Below are 24,328 nucleotides of genomic sequence, written 5' to 3'. Positions count from 1 at the left end.
CTACAAGGTTAGGTTGGATAAGCTGTGAGCAGACTAGGTTGAGGGGAGATTTGATAGAGATGTACAAGATTATGACAGGTTTAGATGCGTCAGACAAAGAAAAGCTGTTCTCACATTTAAGGCTTTGGGCAAGAGATATAGGGGAGATGTGAGGTTGAACTTTTTTTCCACAGTGAGTGGTAATGACCTGGAACAGTCTGCCTTCGAGAGTGGTGGAAGCAGAAATGACGAATGATTTCAAAACCAAGTTGGATAGGCACTTGGAAATAGACTTGCAGGGCTATGGGATAGAGTGGGGAAATGGGACTGACTGGATAGCTCTACAGTGAGTCGGCATGGACTCGATGGGCCAAATGGCCTCCTCGATGCTGTTATGACTCTATAAATAAAAGTATATCAGACAAGAATAAATGAGATTTTCTTTTTTAAAAAAGACACAACGCAGCCCCTAATTCTCCCAGTATTTAAAACTGTTCTACTCGGACCTAAAATAACACAAGTTATTTGAGATTCCTTTTACATCAGTGCACTCCGTTCCACGAGAGTCTTCTATCTCCTGGACGAAAGAATTTTTGGAAAGCTTACTCATGTTTATCACGAAATTTTGGCAACAAGACTGTTGACCAAGGCTTGAAACAAAGACACAATGGCAGGAGGTGCCTCACTTATGTTTGGCAGGAGCACCTGTTTTTGCTTTAACCAGGAGACGCTGATTCTGACACACTGTACCTTGTTAGCTTTTGAAACACTAAGCTTATTTTTGATTGTTCAGCCACTAATAATAATAGTGTCTCCTGTCTTATTGGTAACCTTGCATATCACAAGCCTGGCTTGGATGGTGGAGGTTCCTCAATGACACTGAAATGTGTACTGTTATTTCTTTCTTCCCTGGCGTTTTTATACATTGGACCAATGATCTTTCAAAAAAAATCTCTTGTTCTGTGAATTCTATTTACATCTGCCATCCCTCATCTGATGCTGACCTATAGTAGCAAGCAATTTGATTACTCTGTATTTCAGCAAGTGTATTACATATCTGCTAATTATCATTTGGAATGTTGAACCATGTATTTTACAGACACTTGGATCTTTCATCAGTTTTGGATGACACTTGCTAACACTTCAACCTGAATTTGCAACATGGATATATATATATATATATATTTTTTTTTTTCTTTGGCCTCCTTATCTCGAGAGACAATGGGTAAGCGCCTGGAGGTGGTCAGTGTTGTGTGGAGCAGCGCCTGGAGTGGCTATAAAGGCCAATTCTAAAGTGACAGGCTGTTCCACAGATGCTGCAGAAAAATGTGTTTGTCGGGGCTGTTACACAGTTGGCTCTCCCCTTGCGCTTCTGTCTTTTTTCCTGCCAACTGCTAAGTCTTTTCGACTCGCCACACTTTAGCCCCGCCTTTATGGCTGCCCGCCAGTTCTGGCGATCGCTGGCAACTGACTCCCACGACTTGTGATCAATGTCACAGGACTTCATGTCGCGTTTGCAGACGTCTTTAAAGTGGAGACATGGACAGCCGGTGGGTCTGATACCAGTGGCGAGCTCGCTGTACAATGTGTCTTTGGGGATCCTGCCATCTTCCATGCGGCTCACATGGCCAAGTCATCTCAAGCGCCGCTGACTCAGTGGTGTGTGTAAGCTGGGGATGTTGGCCGCCTCAAGGACTTCTGTGTTGGAGATACGGTCCTGCCACCTGATGCCAAGTATTCTCCGGAGGCAGCGAAGATGGAATGAATTGAGATGTTGCTCTTGGCTGACATACGTTGTCCAGGCCTCGCTGCCATAGAGCAAGGTACGGAGGACACAGGCTTGATACACTCGGACTTTTGTGTTCCTTGTCAGTGCGCCATTTTCCCACACTCTCTTGGCCAGTCTGGACATAGCAGTGGAAGCCTTTCCCATGCGCTTGTTGATTTCTGCATCTAGAGACAGGTTACTGGTGATAGTTGAGTCTAGGTAGGTGAACTCTTGAACCACTTCCAGAGCGTGGTCGCCAATATTGATGGATGGAGCATTTCTGACGTCCTGTCCCATGATATTCGTTTTCTTGAGGCTGATGGTTAGGCCAAATTCGTTGCAGGCAGCCACAAACCTGTCGATGAGACTCTGCAGACACTCTTCAGTGTGAGATGTTAAAGCAGCATCGTCAGCAAAGAGGAGTTCCCTGATGAGGACTTTCCGTCCTTTGGTCTTCGCTCTTAGACGGGCAAGGTTGAACAACCTGCCCCCTGATCTTGTGTGGAGGAAAATTCCTTCTTCTGAAGACTTGAACGAGTGTGAGAGCAGCAGTATATATGTGTATTTATATGTGTGTGTGTATATGTGTATATATGTAATATGTTGCAATGTCATTCTAAGCTTTTTAATTTCAGGCTTTTAATTGAGGCATCATCTGATTTCCACTTCCTATTTTAGTCCCTGTAGGTAGTGGTTGTAGTTTAAAAAAAAATGTTTGTCCAGTTTGAGTCAGTCATTCCACTTATAATCTTCTCCAAAAACAATGGGAGTCTTAAAATTGTTCTTCAGACACAAGCAACGTATATTAAAATCTATGTTAAGGGTGGGCTTAATAAGATTATACATTATGAACTCATTGGGGAATGCTGCACCCTTTTTTCAATTAGTTTCTTGCTAGCACAACTCAGCAGCTGCAGTCTTCATCCATTCTTTCTTGTTGCTCTCTGGCCCACGACTTCTTGTCACCCGAGGTGCCGGATGGAAAGCAGTATGCTGAAACCACTGCTACTGTTGGCTGCCTGTCATGTAATAGTGTGGTGAATCTGTACCCTACCCAGAGAGCTACCTGGCCTCAATTGTGCTCTTTCCCACCCGCTAAGGTCACTTGAGTTGGCAATCAAAATCTTTCACCCCCCCCCCCCCCCCAAAAAAAACCAGGAGTCCGTTGCATTGCCATTGTGTCACTTTTGGCATTGGGATTAATTTCTGCGGCCTTGGATGCGAAACAATTAGTAGTCGGCTCCTGTTTGTCTTTCTCCCTTCACTCAATTATTATCCAAAACTTTTCGATGTAATTCCAGTATTTAAGTTTCTGTTGCTTTCCTGATCCATTATGATTTTGCACAAATCCTTGCAAAATTGAAACTGCTAATAGTATAACTGAGCTATTCTAGGTGGAACACAAAATGTTTCAAGCTATTTTTAGTTAAAGGGTTGATGTTGGCACAGGCTGATTTACTGTCCGAAAATAGGAAAGTTTTGGTAACAATGATTTATAATTTATAGTGATAATTTCAAAAGATAAGCCAAGATATAATTTTACTGGGTGGCATATGTAAACCAGGGGATATAATTCTCTCTGCACCAGGCACTCCCAGTCATTGCCTTGACGAACACCAAAAAAACCGAGCCCATCAGTGATTTCTGGGCACCTTTGTTTAATTTGTAAGTTTTACAGTTAAATCTGGTTGCTTATTAAAAGGCGATGGTGTTTTTAATTGACTATTCTTAATACTCTTGAGCGAGTCATAGAATGCTACTTGGAGCATTGTTCTTTTCAAAAGAAATCCTACCGAATAGAGCAACAGTATTGTGAGAGTACATTTTGTCGGGATGATGGATTTTGAGTCAGGGACCTAATGAGTGGCAGCCAGTTAGGAAGCCAGGCTTTTGGTTGCCTACTTACCATATAATGAGCACTGGAAATCTAATGTGGGAGCTGCAGTGCTGAAACATTCATTGATTTCAAGACATTCAAAACTTTATTTACCGTCTTAATTACATTGAAACTGACAGCATGTTTTAAACATTTAACTTCGTTCTAACACTGGCTTTATAATGGGTCCTTATTGCTTCTCACCGCTATTGGTCTTCCCATTCAAATTGCAGTCACATTATTGGTGGTGATGGTGTTAAATCATTCTAAATTCTTGTAAAATATTATCAGATACACACAGTACACATTTAGTAATACACATTTGGTTCTGATGAAAGGTCACAGACCTGAAACTTTAACTCTGCTTCTCTCCACAGATGCTGCCTGGCCTGCTGAGTATTTCCAGCACTTTGTTTTTATTACACATTTAGTAAGCTTTGGAAAGTGTCTCAGCTGAGAATTGGTAATAGTTTGAATATTTTGTTTTTGTAATGTAATGTACAAGTATAGAAAGAAATAAGAACAAACTTGCAATTCTTTAGCGCCTTTCATGGCCTCAGGAAGTTCCAAAGGATTTACAGCCAATGAAGTACTTTAGAAGTATAAAATAATAAGCTTTAGAGGTGTAAAAACAGACATCTGTCAGGATACTTTATTTTTTAAATGTAAGCCTGTGTGTGTTTATATGTTTATGTATAGATGTTGCCTCTTACCTACAGCTGACTTGAGGAAATTGGAATCAAGGAATGAAAGACTTAAAAAGTGCTTGCTTTTCAGTGCTGCCACATCAGTCATTGTGGAAATGTGATTTAATTACCATTTATCAGCACAGGTTGAGTGTAGTTCAGACTAATGGAATCATCAAACTAACTCAGCTGTTGAGTAGATATCATCTGATATGAACTACATATGTGAAAAGTGGAAAGTTTACTCTCAAGTTCAGGAATGTGATCTGTTTGCATTCTCATTTTAAAAAATGATTTGACTTACTGCACTTTTAATAAGTTTGGGGTACTGAACATCCAGCACACTAGCAGAAATTTCTTAATACATGTCCCCATGTCCCCTCTAATTTTTCTTTGTTGTTTGTGGCCTATTTGTTACACTGTGTGATCCCTTTAAGATTACAGTATGACTGTGTATGCGTGCATCTTAAAGGTAGTTTTGATTGTGTGGTTTGTTTGTTCCAGATTACTTCACAGCTGCACACCCGCGCAGCTTAGGGGGAACATCGCACGTGCCTGTATAACCAAAATAAGACTTGCATTTGTATAACAAATAAACTGGTCACTGGATGCTGCCACCTATTGGTCACATATGGTTTTATCAGTCTGTTCATCCATAAAGAACTTGAATCAGACAGATTTAAACTCCATCTGAAGGCACAGCTGTCAGTGGCGGAGTGATGAAAATCAGGGATGCGGAAGGGGCCAGAAATGGAGGAGCGCACACATCTCAGAGGGTTGTAGGGCTGGAGGAGGTTAGAGATGGGAAGCGGTGAGGCCATGAAGGGTTTTGCAAACAAGGATACTATTGTTGCAGGCTAAAATTGACAGACCGGTGATCCTTAACTTTTTAAAACTTCCTTTGATCTGTAGTTAATGAGGTGTTAAGACTTTTAAGCGGCTTTGGTTAAACACCACAAGAATGGCTGATAAAACAATACAGTTATTGCCCTGTGTTATTCAGCTGTTAGCTTGCAGTGGATGCTGCTCACTCTTTGCATTTAGTTTTCCTATCAACCAGCCGTTAAGGAACAAATCAGTATCTAATGGAAAGGAGCAGACTGTTTTGTCACAGATGTATTCTATTACACAAATGTATCCACCAGCAGATATGTACAGATTATGAATTGTTGATTTGGAGCTCATTTTATTTTATTCTATGTCACCAGTACACCCGTTAGATTCATTGATTTAGTATTCAGTTTTCTTCTACATTTCTCGCACAGTGGTTTAACTCCTTCCACCTCAAGAAATTTCGTGTCCCAATGGGTAAAAAATTACCCCATTTAGCGCTAGTTACCTGACACTGCCACCTATTGGTCATGTGGGTTTATCAATTTACTCAGTTTGTTCACAAGTTACAGAAATTAAATCTGATTTTAAACTCTAAAGCCCATTTTGAGCTATGAAACGTGCTTGGCGTTTTGTAACTTGGGATGTGACAAGAAGCTGTGATCTCCAATCTCTAATGGACAGGCACATATTACATCATATGATACAAAATCTTAATTAGTAAGATATGAGCACTTTGCAAAGCTTGGTTTAGGGTGGCAGTTTGGTTTGAGAACATTTTGCTTTTTCAATTTTACGATATTACAGATAGGATATTATCTTATGAGCTACAGCAAATATGATCAATAAAACTGTAGTATTATTGCCTACATTCCAACAGTGACCACACTTCAAAAAGTACTTCATTGGCTGTGTAGTACTTTGGAACATCCTGAGGTTATTGTTCTACTCTGGATCACCAGGTGGTGATGGATAGAACTGGAGCCTAATCTTTACACACTTACACAATAAAACAAGCTTTTATTTGCAGAGACACATATTACAAACCTGCACCTCCAAATCCATCAACCACAGTTTCAGTCTGCTCCTATTTACAGGAGCACAAGTTAATGCTCACCCTCTGAATCCAATTAAATACTAATTTACACAATTAACAATGAAAGTTACTATCTAAATACAAGTTCTTTACTTTCCCTTCCTTTTTTTACTTCCTGTCTTATTGCAGTGTGGGACAGTTGTATTAATCTGAGGTCCCAGTGGAATGCTTCATGTGTGATAAGAAGTATGCTTGTGCCCTGGATATTTGACACAACTTTACCAATTTCAGCTGCACCATGTGAGACGTGTCTAATTGGGCACTAGACCTTTCTCCAATCATCTTCCTTGCCTAGTACAGGCAAATTGGAGAGCTCTTCTCTAAACAGTCTCTTCATTGCTGATTTCAGAGTATCATGGGTAGAGCCTTGGGCATAGGATGATGCCAATTGTCCCTAACCTCTCCTCCCCCCCCCCCCCCCTCCCCCACCCCAGCAGCTGTATCCTCCTAACCACCTTCCCTCTATTACTAGCATCTATAAATGCTTTAAAAGCAAATTGCTAATTTCTTAGTGCTCAGTTGGAAAATTGGCAATCCAGGAAGGGAGCGAGAGAGATAACAAGGCAAGGGTGGCAACAGGGCAGGCAAGTATCACAACAGGGAGGGAAGAAAAACAAGAGGCCTGGGGGATAGGAAGAAGAAGCTGTGGAGGAGAGCAGCCTGAAGCCCATGCAGGTGGAAGCAATACATTTAAAAACAAAACTTAGAGCTGTAGCACCACCTGGAAAACAGATCTTGATGTACAGCAGTGTCACCTGGTGCTGGAAGATAAGTATGATGGCAAGTATATATACCTTAGTTAAAAACAATACCCAGGCGTTATGCTGCAACATAAGAAACTGACAAACGGGGAAGTGTGAGCTAGGTGCAAGACTTTAATAAGAGATGTATTTACTTTCCGTTGGGTGTTGTCTTCCAATTGGAGCAGTTACCTACAGTGGTGAATACTGAAAGGTGATTTTGCATTTCTGGAATATATCTCAAATGATAGATTGGTAATGTTTGTCTTAATCACATGAAGTTCAAAATGAAAACACTCCAGTCGACAGAATGGTTACTCCATTCTGTGATCGCACCTTTCCATAGCCACCTTACACCATGGTGCATCTGTTTGCTCCCATTATCTTGCTGTTTTGTCTGGCATGTAGTATTTTGGGTCCATTCATTAAACTTAGTGATTTTTTTTTCTTGAATGCAAGCTTTTAATTCGCAGCATGATTTCAGTAAATATAGTATATGCCAATCTGCTTATCACTTAGAGTGACATTGGTTTGCAGTTTGGGCAGGTGTTGAGCTTTGCAGGTACTGTTAACAGTAGGTAGATCAAGCAATATGGACAATTAATGCTATTTTATTCCTTGCGTTCACAGGGTGACATAAAAGGCTACCTGCGCAGTCAACAGCAGGAACAAAGTCCCCATGGTTCAGAGCTGTTACAGAGGATGGCCTGTGAGATTGCTGCTGGTCTCGCTCACCTGCATAAGCACAGTTTTGTGCACAGGTATATTTTTCTAATTAAACTCTGCAGTGCAGCGTTCTTTTGAGATGATTCCTCAAAGTAATGACATCCCTTTCTCCTTCTTTGTTTATAAAAAGCACACTGAGATAATGTTTCGGGAACCATTTTCACGTGAAAGAATCGGGTAGCTGATAATTTAAGAATTATCAAACAGAAAACGGAAGCGGGTCTTGCTTGGAATTTATCAGAAAGCATGGTGGGAAAGGCAACAGGCCACTCAGCCCGATATCTTGTGCTGTCTAGGTTCATCTTCAAGTCAATGCAAAATAAAAGCAAAATACTGCGGATGCTGGTAATCTGAAATAGAAACAAGAAATGCTGGAATCACTCAGCAGGTCTGGCAGCATCTGTGGAAAGAGAAGCAGAGTTAACGTTTCGGGTCAGTGACCCTTCATCGCAACTGGAACAGTTCCGATGAAGGGTCACTGACCCGAAACGTTAACTCTGCTTCTCTTTCCACAGATGCTGCCAGACCTGCTGAGTGATTCCAGCATTTCTTGTTTCTATTTTGATATCCAAGTTCTTTTCCACTTAATAAAAAAAAGTCAAGTTGAGGAATTTGTTAATTGATTTCAATCTGTGTGTGTCGATAATGCACTAAGAGGGGATCGCAATTTAATAATTATCAGTTTGCATACCAGCTTAATGATGCATTTGGAGGCTCTTGTGTAGCTCTTGGGTGACAGGTCAAGTTATTAACTGGCTTGTGGATACACCCTTCTTTGGTGATCTTACTTAGGCCAAAAGTTCTTGTAATTTCTTTTTTTTTTGGGAAGGTAAGGGACAAAATTTGTGAAAATGAAGGTGGTTTGTTTAAAGTCCTTGTTCAGAATACCTGGTGCATAGATGTGCACGCATGCAAACAAACGGTTGCACTATAGTTTAGCCTCTATCTGTAATTTGATTTGGAAACAAACAGAAATATTCTACCCAAGAAAACTGTACACTGAAAAATGTACTCTGATTTTGAGAGTTTGCTTTTTCTACTGCATGGATAACTAGTCACTTAAAGAGCACACTAAGAGGCTTTGTATTTAATAGTGATGGTTTAATACTGTACTTTTTGTGGCTGTTATGTAGTCACCTTAGGTTTTGATCTGTCAGTGGTACTAAACAAGGGCAAGAGGTACGAACTACAATTTTTTTGAAAACTGTAGTAAATCCTTGTCTGCCAAAACTTAGCTTGACAAATGTTACAGCCTGGACCTAAAGTATTTGCTTCTCGGCTAACCTCATCTATTCAACATAATTGGAATACAACATAGCCTATTAAATTACACAACTCTCATACATGTTCTGTCTCTCTGGTCACTACTGCCAAAATATGATCTCTCAGTTTAATGCAATGGGTTATTCGGGCACACTAAAGCAGAATTTTCACATTTGCATTGATCTCTCCAAAGCTGATTGCACTGCCATTACCAGTTGGTGCAGTTTTATATATTGTACAGTCAATGATGACCCTATTGCAGCTTCTTTTTCCAAAGATTGTTTTTACATTTTTGAAAACCTTTGGTAAACCATCTCTATTGGAGCTTAAATTATGCGTGAATTAGCCTTTGGTGAAAGATATGTTCATTTATTTTAGCAAGTAAAATTTTCCAGTCTTTCAGATGCGTACCAGGTTTTAATGATTCGTGCTGTAACTTTCCAGCCCTCTCCCCGAGTGCACAGCCAATTACTCCCCCCATCCACCCACTTGTCAGAGTGTTGATTACTTTGCCATCTGCTCCTGAAACCTGCAGTGGAAAGCCGCTAGTACTCCTGGATGTTGGACCTACTGGGTTGCCATAGCAAGTGTTCATTTCTGGCAACAATATCCTGCTGCTGTCTGAGTATGTGGAAAAGCTCCAGCATCAGTGATTTTGTTGCTGGTGGTGAATCAAAGCAGCTAAAGCTTTTGCTCTGCCCCCTTACACTGACCAACTGCTTTTAAGATTGCAATGATATGTGATTTATTCCAAATGATGCAGGAGATGTAGAAAATGGTGGTTGTTCTTGATTAGAATGATACCCATTTCTTAGTCTCATGGTGCACTTGGTTGAGTTTTGCTGTAATTTAAGGCCTAAATGTGTATTTTCTATTCATGTGTAGATTGCTAAGTGTTACATTTGCAGATACAAATTCTGTATTATGTAAGCACCTATTCAGCATATTTATGGAACTGTACATACACATGGCATTTGTTTGACATCAAGGTTTGTTTATAAGATAATTGCGCAATCTATTTTAATGCAGTAATTTTATCTAAATGTCAACCTTTTGAGCAAGCAGTGGCAGTTTGGTGGCTGGACAGTGGTGCAAGTTGGAACCCACTCTCCTCCTCTCTCTGGGACGAGTTCCCAACCAAGGCTGCCGGGATTGAAGTCCCCTCTCTACAGTCTGTAATGCTAAAGGAAATTATTTTGGATCTGAATTCCATTCCTAATAGGTACAGGTCTACAGCCCACTATTACTCATTTAGTTCGTTACAGATCCACATTGTATCATAGAATAGACATAGCACAGAAGGAGGCTATTCAGCCCTTCAAGCTTGTGCCAGCTCTTTGCAAGAGCAGTTTAGCTGCCCTTAGCCCTGCATTTTTCCCTTCAGGCGCGTATCCAATTTTATTTTCAAATTCATGATTGAATCTGCCTCCACCGCCCCCTCAGGCAGTGCATTCCAGATCCTAACCACTCGCTGCATAAAACAGTTTTTCTTCATGTCGCCTTTGATTCTTTTGCCAATCACTTTAAATCTGTGTCCTCTGGTTCTCGACCCTTCCGCCAATGGGAACTGTTTCTCTTTATTCTGTCTAGACCCCTCATGATTTTAAAGCTTGACCAGCCATCCTGCATTAGCAAAGAAGGAAGGATAGAAGGAAGAGCTTGCATTTATAAAGCACTTTATCATATCTCTCAAAATTCCCAAAGTACTTTACGCGAATCACTTTGAAATGCAGTGACTATTGTGTTGGCAAACATGGCAGCCAATTTGCAAACAAGCAATATTGAGATATGTGATTAGTTAATCTGTGTTTGGTGGTGGTAGTTGAGGGAGGAATGTTGAGCTGACATTAGGAGAATTGTACAGTATAAAAGGCCATTTGGCCATTGTGCCTCTGCTGGCCCTCATTCCCTACTCCTTCCCCATAGTCCTGCAATGTTTTCCTTTTCAAGTGTATAGTATATCCTGTTTCCTTTTTGAATAGAGTCATGGGATCTTAAGCTTGCACTTAAACCATGGGAACAAGCAGATGATGCCTTGGTTTAATGTCTCAACTGTATCACTTTCACCAAGTGGGGTCTGACAAGTGCAATGTAAAGCCTTCAACAATGCAGCACTGGCGTGTCAGGTCAGGTTATTATGCTTGAATCCTGGAGTAAGTCTTGAACCTGTGATGTTCTGGCCAGTGTGTGATACTGCTACCAATTAAGTCAGCCTGTCATGAATGTAATGCATAAGCACAATGGGTATGAAGAGAATCATTTCATGATTATGCTATATGTGAGTCACACAGTGCTGTGGTTAAAATGCTACGGCTTTAATGTGCAGACATAATGTGCAGACGTGGTCTCTTCAGACTACTAGAAAAGATTGGATGTCCACCAAAGCTACTAAGTATCATCACCTCATTCCATGACAATATGAAAGGCACAATTCAACATGGTGGCTCCTCATCAGAGCCCTTTCCTATCCTGAGTGGCGCGAAACAGGGCTGTGTTCTCGCACCCACACTTTTTGGGATTTTCTTCTCCCTGCTGCTCTCACATGCATTCAAGTCCTCTGAAGAAGGAATTTTCCTCCACACAAGATCAGGGGGCAGGTTGTTCAACATTGCCCGTCTAAGAGCGAAGTCCAAAGTACGGAAAGTCCTCATCAGGGAACTCCTCTTTGCTGATGATGCTGCTTTAACATCTCACACTGAAGAGTGCCTGCAGAGTCTCATCGACAGGTTTGCGGCTGCCTGCGACGAATTTGGCCTAACCATCAGCCTCAAGAAAACGAACATCATGGGACAGGACGTCAGAAATGCTCCATCCATCAATATAGGCGACCACGCTCTGGAAGTGGTTCAAGAGTTCACCTACCTAGGCTCAACTATCACCAGTAACCTGTCTCTAGATGCAGAAATCAACAAGCGCATGGGAAAGGCTTCCACTGCTATGTCCAGACTGGCCAAGAGAGTGTGGGAAAATTGCGCACTGACACGGAACACAAAAATCCGAGTGTATCAAGCCTGTGTCCTCCGTACCTTGCTCTATGGCAGCGAGGCCTGGACAATGTATGTCAGCCAAGAGCGACGTCTCAATTCATTCCATCTTCGCTGCCTCCGGAGAATACTTGGCATCAGGCGGCAGGACCGTATCTCCAACACAGAAGTCCTCGAGGCGGCCAACATCCCCAGCTTATACACACTACTGAGTCAGCGGCGCTTGAGATGGCTTGGCCATGTGAGCCGCATGGAAGATGGCAGGATCCCCAAAGACATTGTACAGCGAGCTCGCCACTGGTATCAGACCCACCGGCCGTCCATGTCTCTGCTTTAAAGACGTCTGCAAACACGACATGAAGTCCTGTGACATTGATCACAAGTCGTGGGAGTCAGTTGCCAGCGTTCGCCAGAGCTGGCGGGCAGCCATAAAGGCGGGGCTAAAATGTGGCGAGTCGAAGAGACTTAGCAGTTGGCAGGAAAAAAGACAGAAGCGCAAGGGGAGAGCCAACTGTATAACAGCCCCAACAAACAAATTTTTCTGCAGCACCTGTGGAAGAGCCTGTCGCTCTAGAATTGGCCTTTATAGCCACTCCAGGCGCTGCTCCACACACCACTGACCACCTCCAGGCGCTTACCCATTGTCTCTCGAGTTAAGGAGGCCAAAGAAGGTCAGACCCCACTTGGAATAGCATTTAGTTCTGGTCTCTGAGCTCAATTTCTCAATGCAACAAATCTAACCCTTTCAGGGAGGTCATTTTGTGATGATAGAACAAAGGACATGGAAAAACATACTGCAGCAGAATAATGAACAGTCACAAACCTTGTCTGCCAAATTTCATGTTTACTTAATTAAAATAAGTCATATTCTACTACGTCTCACCACTGCATCTACTCATTGTCCCTAACCTCCTGCTGTTCACTTGTGCTCCTAACCTCTTGCTAGTGCATTGTTCTCTGAGTGATTGAAGGTTGAAATGTTGCTGACTGAAACATTTCAGTCCGCCCCCAATTTAGGAGCTGAGCTGCTGTTGTGCGTGCTTTTGGGTGTGAGGATTATGGCATACATTGGGAGAGAGTGAAAGGATTTTGCTCTGAATCTGTCTGTCCTTTACATGCTCTAAGAGCTAGATGCTGACACTGGGTGGTCATAAAATGGACCAACTCCTGAACACTGAATCGATCATTTCAACGAATACAGATAAACTCCTGCCCATTTCAGTTGTAGCATCAAAGCTGGTATCAGATGTAATGCAAAATAGCCTTTTGAAATGTCAAATTTGGCATTCCTCTAGATGATTTGCAGAGAAGGATTTTAATTGATTGTCGTAATTTTTTTTTAAAAAAAGACACAAATGTCACCAATGATCTGATGAACTCGGAATTTATTCGCAATTATACTGGAGTGGTTTTAATTGATATTTGATTAAGGAGAACTACAGCAATTTGAGGACACTCCTGAATGTGTGTGAGGAATCCAGAAGAGGTCAAATGGTTGTATGGTCTATTGAATAGGACTGATAATTTCTCTTTCAAATAGATACACATTAAAACAGCTGAATACTGGAATTCAAGCTAACATTTTAACCCTATTACAGCAAACACTGCTGTGTTCAGTTTTGAATGTTAAATGTGTTAAAATATGTTACGACCACTCAGGACAAAGCCCCCAATCAAAATATATGATTCTGATTGTGGTGGGAGCAAAGCACTGTCAATTCAGTCCCATTGCTCCACAGGTCGCATCATATTTCTTTAAGCTTTCTAAATCGGGGGGGAAAAAAAGCAGCCAAATTGAACAACCTAGTAACCCCCGAATGAAGCGAACCAAACCAGGTATCCTTAGCTATAGCTATCAACAAATTATTTTTTTTTTTTTTTAAAAAGTAAAATCTTAAACACTACTAAGATAAACCAATATCTAAAGACCTTATAACTTCTTATTTAACAATGTAACATTCGCATACATATACTCGGTTTTCAATTAGCTGACCGAAAAAATAGAAAAAAATGTCTTTGCTGATTGTGTTCCTGACGAATGGATTCGCAATACAACACAGTCAAAGTTCACTTGCAGTATTGCTAGGTCTGATGAGAATAAGCTCCTTCCAGAGGGATTCAACAGTTTGGCTGTTGTGGTATTATACTCTTCATTTTCCAGCGAGGAACACAGCAGTTGTTGTGAAAGAAAAAAGCCTTTCTTATTTCTTTAAGGAATTAATTTGGCTTGAAGCTTTTTAGAATTTTGAGAGAGAAAATAAACCGGCTTCTCTTCCTTCAGTTTAAATTGTCTCAGAGCTCTTCTTCCTTCACTTGCTGGAACAGTCTGTCTCAACTGGCTGCTGTTCAGCTCATTTTTAAAAGTCAAAATTGCAACATTGAATCTCTGTGTGTTCTCTCTCTCTCTCTCTCTCTCACCTGGCAACCAGAATGCACTTTGGCTCACTGTCTCGAAAGAGTGCTTAACGATGCACTGATCTCTTTACACTCTTAAAGGTGCACCGCAATATTTCCAAGGAGAGCGAAAAAAAAATACAGGACTGTGACATAGTTTGTTGAAAATGTTAATTGAATCATCGTAAAAAATTACCACTTGGATAGTACAATCTTTCACATGCTCCTTCAAGCCTACTACTTTGACCAGGCTTTTGGTCATCTGGCCTAATATCTCCTTATGTGTCGATGTTATGTTTTGTTGGTGCTTCTATGAAGCACCTTGAGACAATTTAGTACATTAAAGGCACCAAATAAATACAAGTTGTTTTGACTACTTATACTAAAGTGCAGTAATAATTTAAGGTATTCATATGAAAGCGTCCAAACTGCCACTTGGCTGTACAAAGGACCTCAGAGATTAATATTTTGATTACAAAATAATTGTAGCTTTGTTCAAAAACAAGATATTTTAAGCAAAAACTGACCAAATTCTAACTGCCTACTATTGTGTTGGAGTGTGTATGTAATTTAAAGTTACACATTCATGTATGAATGAAGTTCTTCCTCGTTATACAACACACACTTGTGCCACAAGGTGGCAATGTAAGCTGATCTGTACTTTAATCTACATCAAACATTTATCAAAGCTGTTATTAGATTTATATTTTAGTCAAAATGCTCACCGTGAATTGGAGGACGTTGCTCTTTCTTATAGCATGTTCTCTCTCAATTTTACTCTGTTGGCTTTCATGATTCCCCACTACTTTTGCTTTCTGCACTTGCACTGTCTTCCCTATCTCTTTGCCACTTCTGTCCTCCCTTTTCCCCAACCTTCTGTCCAGTATTGGATCTGACGCTGCAACCCCCACTCCCACAACTTTAGTCCTACCTGATTTTCTCCCTCTCTATTTGTTTCCTTTCCATTGTCCCCTGCTGTCCCCTTGTTGTATCTCCCTCTTCTTCCCATCTTGCACCACTCCATCCAGCTTAGTTCAAATTTAAAAATCCAAAATCTTGATTTGCAGCACTGAACTGTAAATCAAGCTGTCAACGTAAAGAAAACACGAGTGCTGGATCCTAGCTTTGGTAAACCAGTCAGTAGAGAATTGTGAAAATGACTGATGCCAGAACCAGGAGGGTATGCAAGATCCCTCTTAAAAACACCAGATACCAGGGCCAGGAGAGGGTGCAAGCGGTGTGTATGAAAATTAGTTAAATATCCATGCCTGAATAAAGTCTTCCTTGTAGCAGGTGGAGGCCCGAGTCCCACGCTGGTGGGATGGGAGGCGACGTGCAGACAGCAGGAAAAAGGATCGGGTGGTGTGCCAGAGGGTTGTGAAGGTGGTGATTTGCAGGGGTTGGGAAGGTGGGCAGTGAAGTGAACAGTTGGGTAAACTGCAGGAACAGAGCTGGAAAGAAGGTAAAGTGGCTGAGCTGCAGACCATAGTCCCAGCTAGCTTCCAAAGGACTGACAGCTAAGTAATAAAAGTAGATACATTACTGCATAAAACTAATACTCGGTGTGACAAAAATAACATAAGTAAATGTGACACAAAGCCTCAATATATGGGTTTGAATATATAGCTTGCCATATATTTCGATATATGGATAGGCATATTCCAACACTACCAAAACTGATATAATTATTTGTTCATCCAGTTAGTGAGATCTCGCTGTGTGCAGATTAATTGCAAATGCTTGCCGATAAAACAATAACATAAAAAGTAATTTGCTGTTTGTGAATTGGGATGTGCTGAGGGCAGGAAAGCTGCCAAATAAATGCAAGTTCTTCCATCAAAACAATGACTTTTTCTTTTTGCTGAATTAGTTTATGCAGTTGTGTTTTAAGTGACTGAAATGTTCAAAAAAGCTTTTAAAAATGTGATAAAACAGTGTTGTGTTTTCTCACTTGTATATTACAGAAAATGTTATTTTGTTGTAACCACGAGATGATATCATGACTGAACTATAGAACTGAAAATATTTATAGAAGCTTATTGTGAAATAAAAGTATTCATCTTATTTGAAAATTGCGGAAGCTTTGAATTGTATTACTCTCTCTCCTGCTCATATTTCACATTGAGCAATTAAGAAAGGCTTGTACGTTCTAGTTCCTGGAGAGTTCTCAATCATGGTTGTCCATGTAGGGGACAAGTCGAAGCTGAGCATATCTCCACAGGGTGAGGGGTAAATCAGCAGGCAGATATGCTCTGGCTGTTCTTCTGTACCTTTTAAAGATTGAATAAAACAACTTGGATTTATACAGCCTATTTAATGTTGTAAATCATCCCAAGGCGTTGTACAGGTGTGTTATCAAACAAAACTGATCCACATAAAGAGATATTAAGACAGGTGACAAAAACTCTTGCCGCCTTTCTACACTGGGGCAAGCATTGGGACATCCCGAGGATATGAAAGGCACTGTAGAAATTCAAGTTTCTTCTCTTTGCTTTCTAAACACTTAGTGCTAAAACAATTGGAATGGCAGAATAAACGGTCAACTAACAACTTTTGGTTAGTTTGGTGATGGTAATGTCGTTCTGGCAGTGACATTTATTGCAGCAGCATTGTAATATTGCCTATAACCTTGGTAAGGTTTTTTGTGACACGATGCACTTCTACTTGGCTCGTTTACCATGTCTCTCAACAGCATTAATGATTGAAAACTGTGTGCAATTAAGAATAAGTGTCAGTATGCAATCATTCACTGGATCTGCACAAAGCACTTTTACTGCACTGTGCTATCACACATTAAGTTCACCCCATTGCAGTAATTCTCTGATTCTCTGTGCAAGTAACAGAGAATACTAATACTTCAAATGGTCGTTCTGAAAGAAATTCACTGCTGCCCTTAATCGGTGGTGTTCATGCCAAGATAGTTATTTTTATGCTTTGTGTTCTTTATATGGATGTTACCAAATAAAGAACTTATGGATTTGCCCCGAATAATGGTTATTTTAAGATGTTCACTAATTCTTTGAAAACCACTCTGCCAGATTATTACATTGATACATAAATGTCTGAGAATTGATGTCAACTGCTCTGGATCCGGTCTGCTGAAGTCAGCATCCTGGGGGATATAGTGATTTTTATTTTTTTTGAAAAGCTGTTTGCAAATTGCTGTGAAGAGATGCGATCTATTGGGGTGGAGAAAGGGAAGAGAATGGTGTTCTGTCGAGAGCAAAGAAGATACTGCAATTTTATATTATACAGTATGTGCAACAATAACATTTCCTATTAACCAGTACTCTGGGGAATCCTAAGTACTTGTAAGTAAAATGTTGTACTTTCTAATGAAGCCTGATTAGTGTTGACTAAAGCTAGTTTTGGGATACTTGAGCCAGGCTGTGTCCCATTCCATTATGAGGATAATTATTATACTGACAAGTTATCGATTGAATATGCTCAACAGTTCTTACTGACATTTATTTCTCTTCCACCTCCTTCCTTTTCCCCATTTGTGCATTGCTCGTGCTTTGACACCACTTCCGCCTTGCCAGTGACCTAGCACTACGAAACTGTTTTCTCACGACAGAATTAACAGTAAAAATCGGCGATTATGGGATAGGATTCAGCCGGTACAGGGTAAGCAGTTTGTTCATTGAGCTTTTTTGATCTTGTGTGCTAGTTATTTTGGTGTTCCTCTGGTTGTGTATCTACTGGTTACGGCTAGGCTTACTGTGGTTACAGGCTAAAGTCTGCATTATGTATAGCACAAGTCACTCCTTTTATTTATATATAGCTGATGGAGCAAATCAAATTGAGTATGGGTAAATGTGTAAAAATTGTATCAGCCAAGTAGTGTTAAGTTAGGCTACAAAATGTTTGTTGAATACATTGCAGTGATTTAGTAACTATACATTTCCGAGACTGTTATTGGAAAATTCCACTTCAGAGACAGTAGTGATTCTGAATGCTGCACCTTTTCTGCTCTGAGTTTCTAAACATGCGTTTTATTTCAGTGGAAAATTATTATGTTTGGTTCTGCAGCTTAAAATCTCAAAGTTATCATCAGTATTGAATTTCTCCAGTGTTACTATAATTGACGAGATGCAGTTGGTGTTAGATTAATGGTGTGGTAGAAGATGCCTCTAGGGAACCAGAGTTTAATTTCCAGCCAAGGGCAGATAAAAGTCACGTAACGGGTGATTAAAAGGTCATGTGTGATGAGCAAAGTGCGTATTGTGGAGATGATGGTTTTTGGAACATTGACCAGCATTGAGCCTAATGGTACTAAAAACTTTCACAAGACAAAAAGTGCATTTATTCTTTACATCTTCAGAGTATTTTAGTGCAAAAGGTATTGCAACATGAAATTACATCTTTAGATTATATCTAAGTGTTGTCCACTAATAGCTGTCTCATTTCTATCAAATGATAGAGGCCGTGGATAAACGAAAATCTGACCAAGCTTGTTCTGTAACCCCTAATGTTTCATTCTCCCAGCTGGAGCAGGATGCATAGTGATATGTTTATTTTTTTTTTAATCTGTCTTTTTTTTAAAAAAACAATGTACACTTGTGTTTCTGGCACATTTTCTAATGTGCAATAGTGCATTTGTTCACGAAAATCAGTAGTTTAATTAATGTATGATTTCTGTGCCTTGCTCAGTTGCCTTTTGGGTTAATTTTTCTATGTAAAACACTTCTCTTTGTATTTGACAAAACAACGGTTGTAACCTAAGGCAAAATGTACTTGGTGTGAAATGTGATGCACATTATTTTGCAAGGCTTTTGCAAGTATCTTGCACATTTATGCAAATATCAGTTTGAAATATATACAGCATGCGACTGAGATTATCTGTTAAATTCAAGTTATAGAATTATGTAGCCAAGAATGCGGCCATTCAGCCCATTGTTATAGCGCTGGCTTTTTAAAAGGGTTTTCCCATTGATCCCACTCCCCTGCTTTTTCTCTATAGCTCTGAAAATTCTTCTCCGTTCAAGTATATTTCCAATTTATTTTTGAAAATTACCATTGAATCTGTTTCCACCACCCTTTCAGGCAGTGCATGCCAGATCATTATAACTCATTGCATAATTATTTTTCCTCGTTGCCTATGGTGCTTTTGCCAATTATCTTAAATCTGCATCCCCTGGTTACTGACCACTCTGCTACAACAAGCAATTTTTCCTTACTTACTCTATCAAAGCCCTTAATGATTTTGAATAACTCTTTTGAATCTCCCCTTAACCTCTTTGTACTTTTTTTTTTATCTGAAATTAGGAGGATTATATTGTAAGTAATGATGGTCAGTATATTCCTCTGCGTTGGATTTCACCCGAACTTGTGGGTGACGTCTATGGGAGCATGGTAGTAGCAGAACAGACAAGACACAGCAATATTTGGTAAGCCTACACTGATTGCTTCTGATTTTGAAGTAGCCTTTCATTGTTCCCTGTCCACCGCACATAAGGATTACTTAGTACCACCCAAGCAGAAGGTCACATAGGAGGACACAATGGGCTGAGCACCTTTTTTGCTCATTCTTATGATCACAGCACAGACTTTCATTTGAACAAAAGAAAAACATTGCAGACGCTGAAAATCTGAAAAATAGAGCAATTGCTGGAAACACACAACAGGCTAGTCAGTATCTGTGGAGGGAGAAACCGTGTTGTTGTTTCTATTCTGATGAAAGAACCTGAATAGTTAACTCTGTTTCTCTGTCCTCTGGTGCCTGACCTGCTGAGTATTTCCAGCATTTTCTGTTTGTATGTTATAACCTTTCATTTTGTCCTCTCATCACATGTTAATTAAGTAAAACATTCTATTGATTTAGATGAAAAAGCAAGTGGTGCAAACCGGAATCTGGCAGAATTGTTCTGCCGGCTACGCCACTGGTTTTGTATCTTGTGCGTTATTTTGTGAGTGATGAAAATGTGATATACCCCTCTCTCAACCTTTTTTATCTTCCTTTTTACAGGTCGTTGGGTGTAGTGTTGTGGGAGTTATTCGAGAGTGCCAGCCAGCCCTACATGCACCTCTCTGACAAAGAGGTGCTAATCTTTGTTATAAAGGAACAACAAATTAAACTCCCTAAGCCACAGCTGGAGTTGACTCATTCTGACAGATGGTAATTACTTGGTTTTATAGCTTTATATATTTTGTTGAAAAGTAATTCCCACTGTTGTACCTGTGTTAGTCATAGGGCTTATGTAGACAAGACACTGTTGCTGGGTGACAAAGATGCACGATACGTTTATTTTGACGTAAAATGCATATATGTATTTATAAATCAGCATAGTCAAAAATGTTAAGCAAATCTATGCTTCAGAGTGAATCTGCGTCACTGTTATCAGATTGAAACTATAACTGCATGATTGTGTCTGCAGTGAAATATTTGGTGAAAAAGTGTCTCTGTTTGAAAGTAACCAGGCGATGAGAGATACAATACATTTATACAAGCTGGTGCTTGGTTTCTCTCAATTACATGTTTAGATTGAAAGCTCATTGTACAAGAATGGTTCTAAAACATGGATGATATTCTGTTTGGAGCTAAAGTGATGCTTGGAAATTTTGTACCTGGGTTACAAGTATTAGGAGAATGTGGTTTCATTGTGAATCTACACAGAAAATATAAGAAATGGGAGCAGGAGTAGGCCATTTGGCCCCTTGAGCCTGCTCTGCCATTCAATAAAATCATGGCTGATCTGATTGTGGCCTTAACTCCACATTCCTGCATGCCCCCCATAAGTCTTGATTCCCTTGTAGATCAAAAATCTGCCTAACTCAGCCTTGAACATATTCAATAACTCAGCTTCCACTGCTCTATGGGGTAGAGAATTCCAAAGATTAACATAACATAAGAAATAGAAGTAGGCCATTCGGCCCCTCAAGCCTGCCCCGCCATTCATTAAGATTATGGCTGATCTGCCCCACACCTCAACTTTTCTTTCGTGCCAGCTCCTCATAGCTCTCAACTTCCCAATATTTGAAAAATCTATCTCTTTAAATCCTTTCAGTGATCTAGCCTCCACAACTCTCTGGGGTAGAGAATTTCAGACATTTACTACCCTCTGAGAGAAGAAATTCCTTTGCATCTCAGTTTAAAATGAGTGTCCCCCTATTCTGTAACTATGTAACTACAGGAAACATCTTCTCAACATCTACCCTGTAAAGCCCCCTCAGAATCTTGTACATTTCAATAAGATCATCCCTCATTCTTCGAAACTCTATTGAATAAAGGCCCAACCTGTTTAGCCGTTCTTGATAAGTCAACCCCTTCATCCCAGAAATCAGCTTCGTGAATCTCTCTTGAACTGCCTCCAATGCCAGTATATCCTTTCTTAAATACGAGCACCAAAACTGTACGCAGTACTCCAGGTGTGGCCTCACCAACGCCCTGTACAGTTGTAACAGGACTTCGCTAATTTTAAACTCCAACCCCCTAGCAATAAAGGCCAAAATTCCATTTGCTGCCTTAATTACTTGCTGCACCTGCATGCTAACTTTTTGTTCCATGCGCAAGAACACCCAGATCCCTGTGTGCTGCCCTTTTTTGGAGTCTCTCTCTATTTAAATAATAGTCTGCCCTATGAGAAGAAATTCTTCCTCATCGCTGTCTTAAATGGGAGACCCCTTATTTTGAAACTATTACCCCAAATTCTAGATTCCCCCATGAGAGTAAACATCCTCTCAGCATCTACCCTGTCAAACCCCCTCAGAATGTTATGGTACAATAAGATCACCTCTCATTCTTCTAAACCCCAATGAGCTCAACCTTTGCTCATAAGACAAACCCTTCATTGCAGGAATCAACCTAGTGGACCTTCTCTGAACTGCCTCTAATGCAAGTATATCCCTCCTTAAATAAGACCAAAACTGTATGCAGTACTCTAGGTGCAATCACACCAATGCCCTGTACAATTGTAGCAAAACTTCCCTACTTCATCTCCCTTGCAATAAAGGCCAACATTCCATTTGCTTTCCTAAATACTTGCTGTGCCTGCATGCTTAAGTTTTTGTGATTCATGTACAAGGACACCCAGATCCTTCAGTACCACAGCATTTTGCAGTGTCTCTCCATTTAAATAATCTGCTTTTCTGTTCTTCCTGCCAAAGTGGACAACTTCACATTTTCCCACATTATACTCCATCTGTCAAATTTTTGCCCACTCACTTAACCTATCTGTATCCCTTTGCAGATTCTGTGTCCTTCTCGCAACTTGCTTTCCTGCCTATCATTGTATCATCAGCAAATTTGGCTACAATACAGCTCCCTTCGTCCAAGTCATTAACATAAATTGTAAATGGTTGAGGCCCCATCACTGATCCCTGTGGCACTCCACTAGTTACAGTTTGACAACCTGAAAATGTCCCATTTATTCCGACTCTCTCTCACCTGTTAGCCAATTGTTTATCCATGCTAATATATTAGCCCCCAACACCATGAGCTCTTAACTTGTACAGTAACCTTTTATATGGCAACTTATTGAATGCCTTTTGGAAATCCAAATACATTACATCTACTGGTTCCTCTTTATCCATCCTGCTTGTTACATCCTCAAAGAACTTTTCCTTTCACAAAGCCATGTTGACTGTGCTTGATTGTATTATGATTTTCTAAATGTCTTGCTACTACTTCCTTAATAATGGATTCCATTATTTTGTACTGTATTTACATACAGTACTGCCTGTGTGGAGTTTGCAAGTTCTCCTGTGACTGTGTGGGTTTCCGCCGGGTCCTCCGGTTTCCTCCCACAGCCAAAGACGTGCAGGTTGATGGGTAAATTGGCCACTATAAATTGCCCCTAGTATAGGTAGATGGTAGGGGAATTGAGGAGATGTGGTAGGAATATGGGATTAATGTGGGATTAGTATAAATGGGTGGTTGATGGTCGGCACAGACTCGGTGGGCCGAAGGGCCTGTTACAGTGCTGTATCACTAAATAAATAAATAAAATAAAAATAAAATTTTCCCAATGACAGATGTTAGGCTAACTGGCCTGTAGTTTCCTGCTTTCTGTCTGTCTCCTTTTTTGAACAATGGTGTTACATTTATGGCTTTCCAATCCTCTGGGGCCTTTTCAGAATCTAGGGAATTTTGGAAGATTGCAACCAATGCATCCACTATCTCTGCAGTTGCTACTTTTAAGACCCTAGGATGCAGCCCATCAGGTCCAGGGGACTTGTCAGCTGTTAGCCCTATTAGTTTTCTGAGTACTTTTTCCTTTAGTCATAATTATTTTAACTTCCTCCATCCCTTTTGCCACTTGATTTTCTACTATTCTTGGGGGATTTTATTTGTGTCGTCTTCCATGAAGACAGGTACAAAATACTTGTTCAAAGTCTCTGCCATTTCCTTGTTTTCCATTATGAATTCCCCAGTATCATCCTCTAAGGCACCAGCTTTTACTTTAGCTACTCTCTTTTTATATTTATATAGCCTCAATTTGTGGAAATAATACTTTTCAGGCACAGTAAACCTTTTCAAATTGGAAACCATGCAGCACATTTGTAAAATGAGAGAGCAGTATAATATAAATCAGCATTGATTCATAAAGGTATAAATGATCAAGGGCTTGCAATGAAATTCTTGCATGGTGTTGTCATTGTGTCAGAGTACTGTGGGTAGCCAACTTGAGCAAGCAGCTTGTGGTCAAACTGTTGTTGGTTTCAAGGCAAAATGGGCCAAAACCGGCAAGGAATGATAGTTTCTCCTCAAATCCCTTTAGAAGATATTGGGGGGGGTGGGGGGGTAGTTCAGGTATGACTGTGGAGGCGAGTGACTAAACAGCTTAACACCTGACCCCCTTTTGACCACCCTTTGTGCCACTCCATTGGCACCATAAGCATGAACCTGTTACGTTCGCTGGTTACAAGGCTGTGGGAAAGAGCAGGGGGGTGCTGGGACTAATTGAATAACTCTTTCTTTCAAAGAGCCGGCACAGGCACTTTGGACTGAATGACCTCCTTCTGTGTTGTCATTCTATGAATAAAG

At 40.5% G+C, this 24,328-nt stretch overlaps 1 protein-coding gene across 3 annotated transcripts in view; it reads left to right on the top strand.

Moving 5' to 3' along the window:
• The window catches only part of lmtk2 (lemur tyrosine kinase 2), a 143,242-nt gene that overhangs the window by 88,422 nt on the left and 30,492 nt on the right, over positions 1-24,328 (top strand). For all 3 annotated transcript variants that reach the window (XR_010977419.1, XM_068056580.1, XM_068056581.1), the window contains 4 exons: positions 7,607-7,737; positions 17,886-17,970; positions 19,612-19,733; positions 20,312-20,461. Coding sequence is in view for 2 of the 3 variants with exons in the window: in XM_068056580.1 (XP_067912681.1) it covers positions 7,607-7,737; positions 17,886-17,970; positions 19,612-19,733; positions 20,312-20,461 (488 nt within the window). In the remaining variant the exon portion in view is untranslated. The remainder of the gene's footprint in view (positions 1-7,606; positions 7,738-17,885; positions 17,971-19,611; positions 19,734-20,311; positions 20,462-24,328) is intronic.

Source organism: Heterodontus francisci, chromosome 24 (genome assembly GCF_036365525.1).
Source record: "Heterodontus francisci isolate sHetFra1 chromosome 24, sHetFra1.hap1, whole genome shotgun sequence".
Classification (NCBI taxonomy): domain Eukaryota; kingdom Metazoa; phylum Chordata; class Chondrichthyes; order Heterodontiformes; family Heterodontidae; genus Heterodontus; species Heterodontus francisci.
This window is presented reverse-complemented; position numbering and strand designations above follow the sequence as displayed.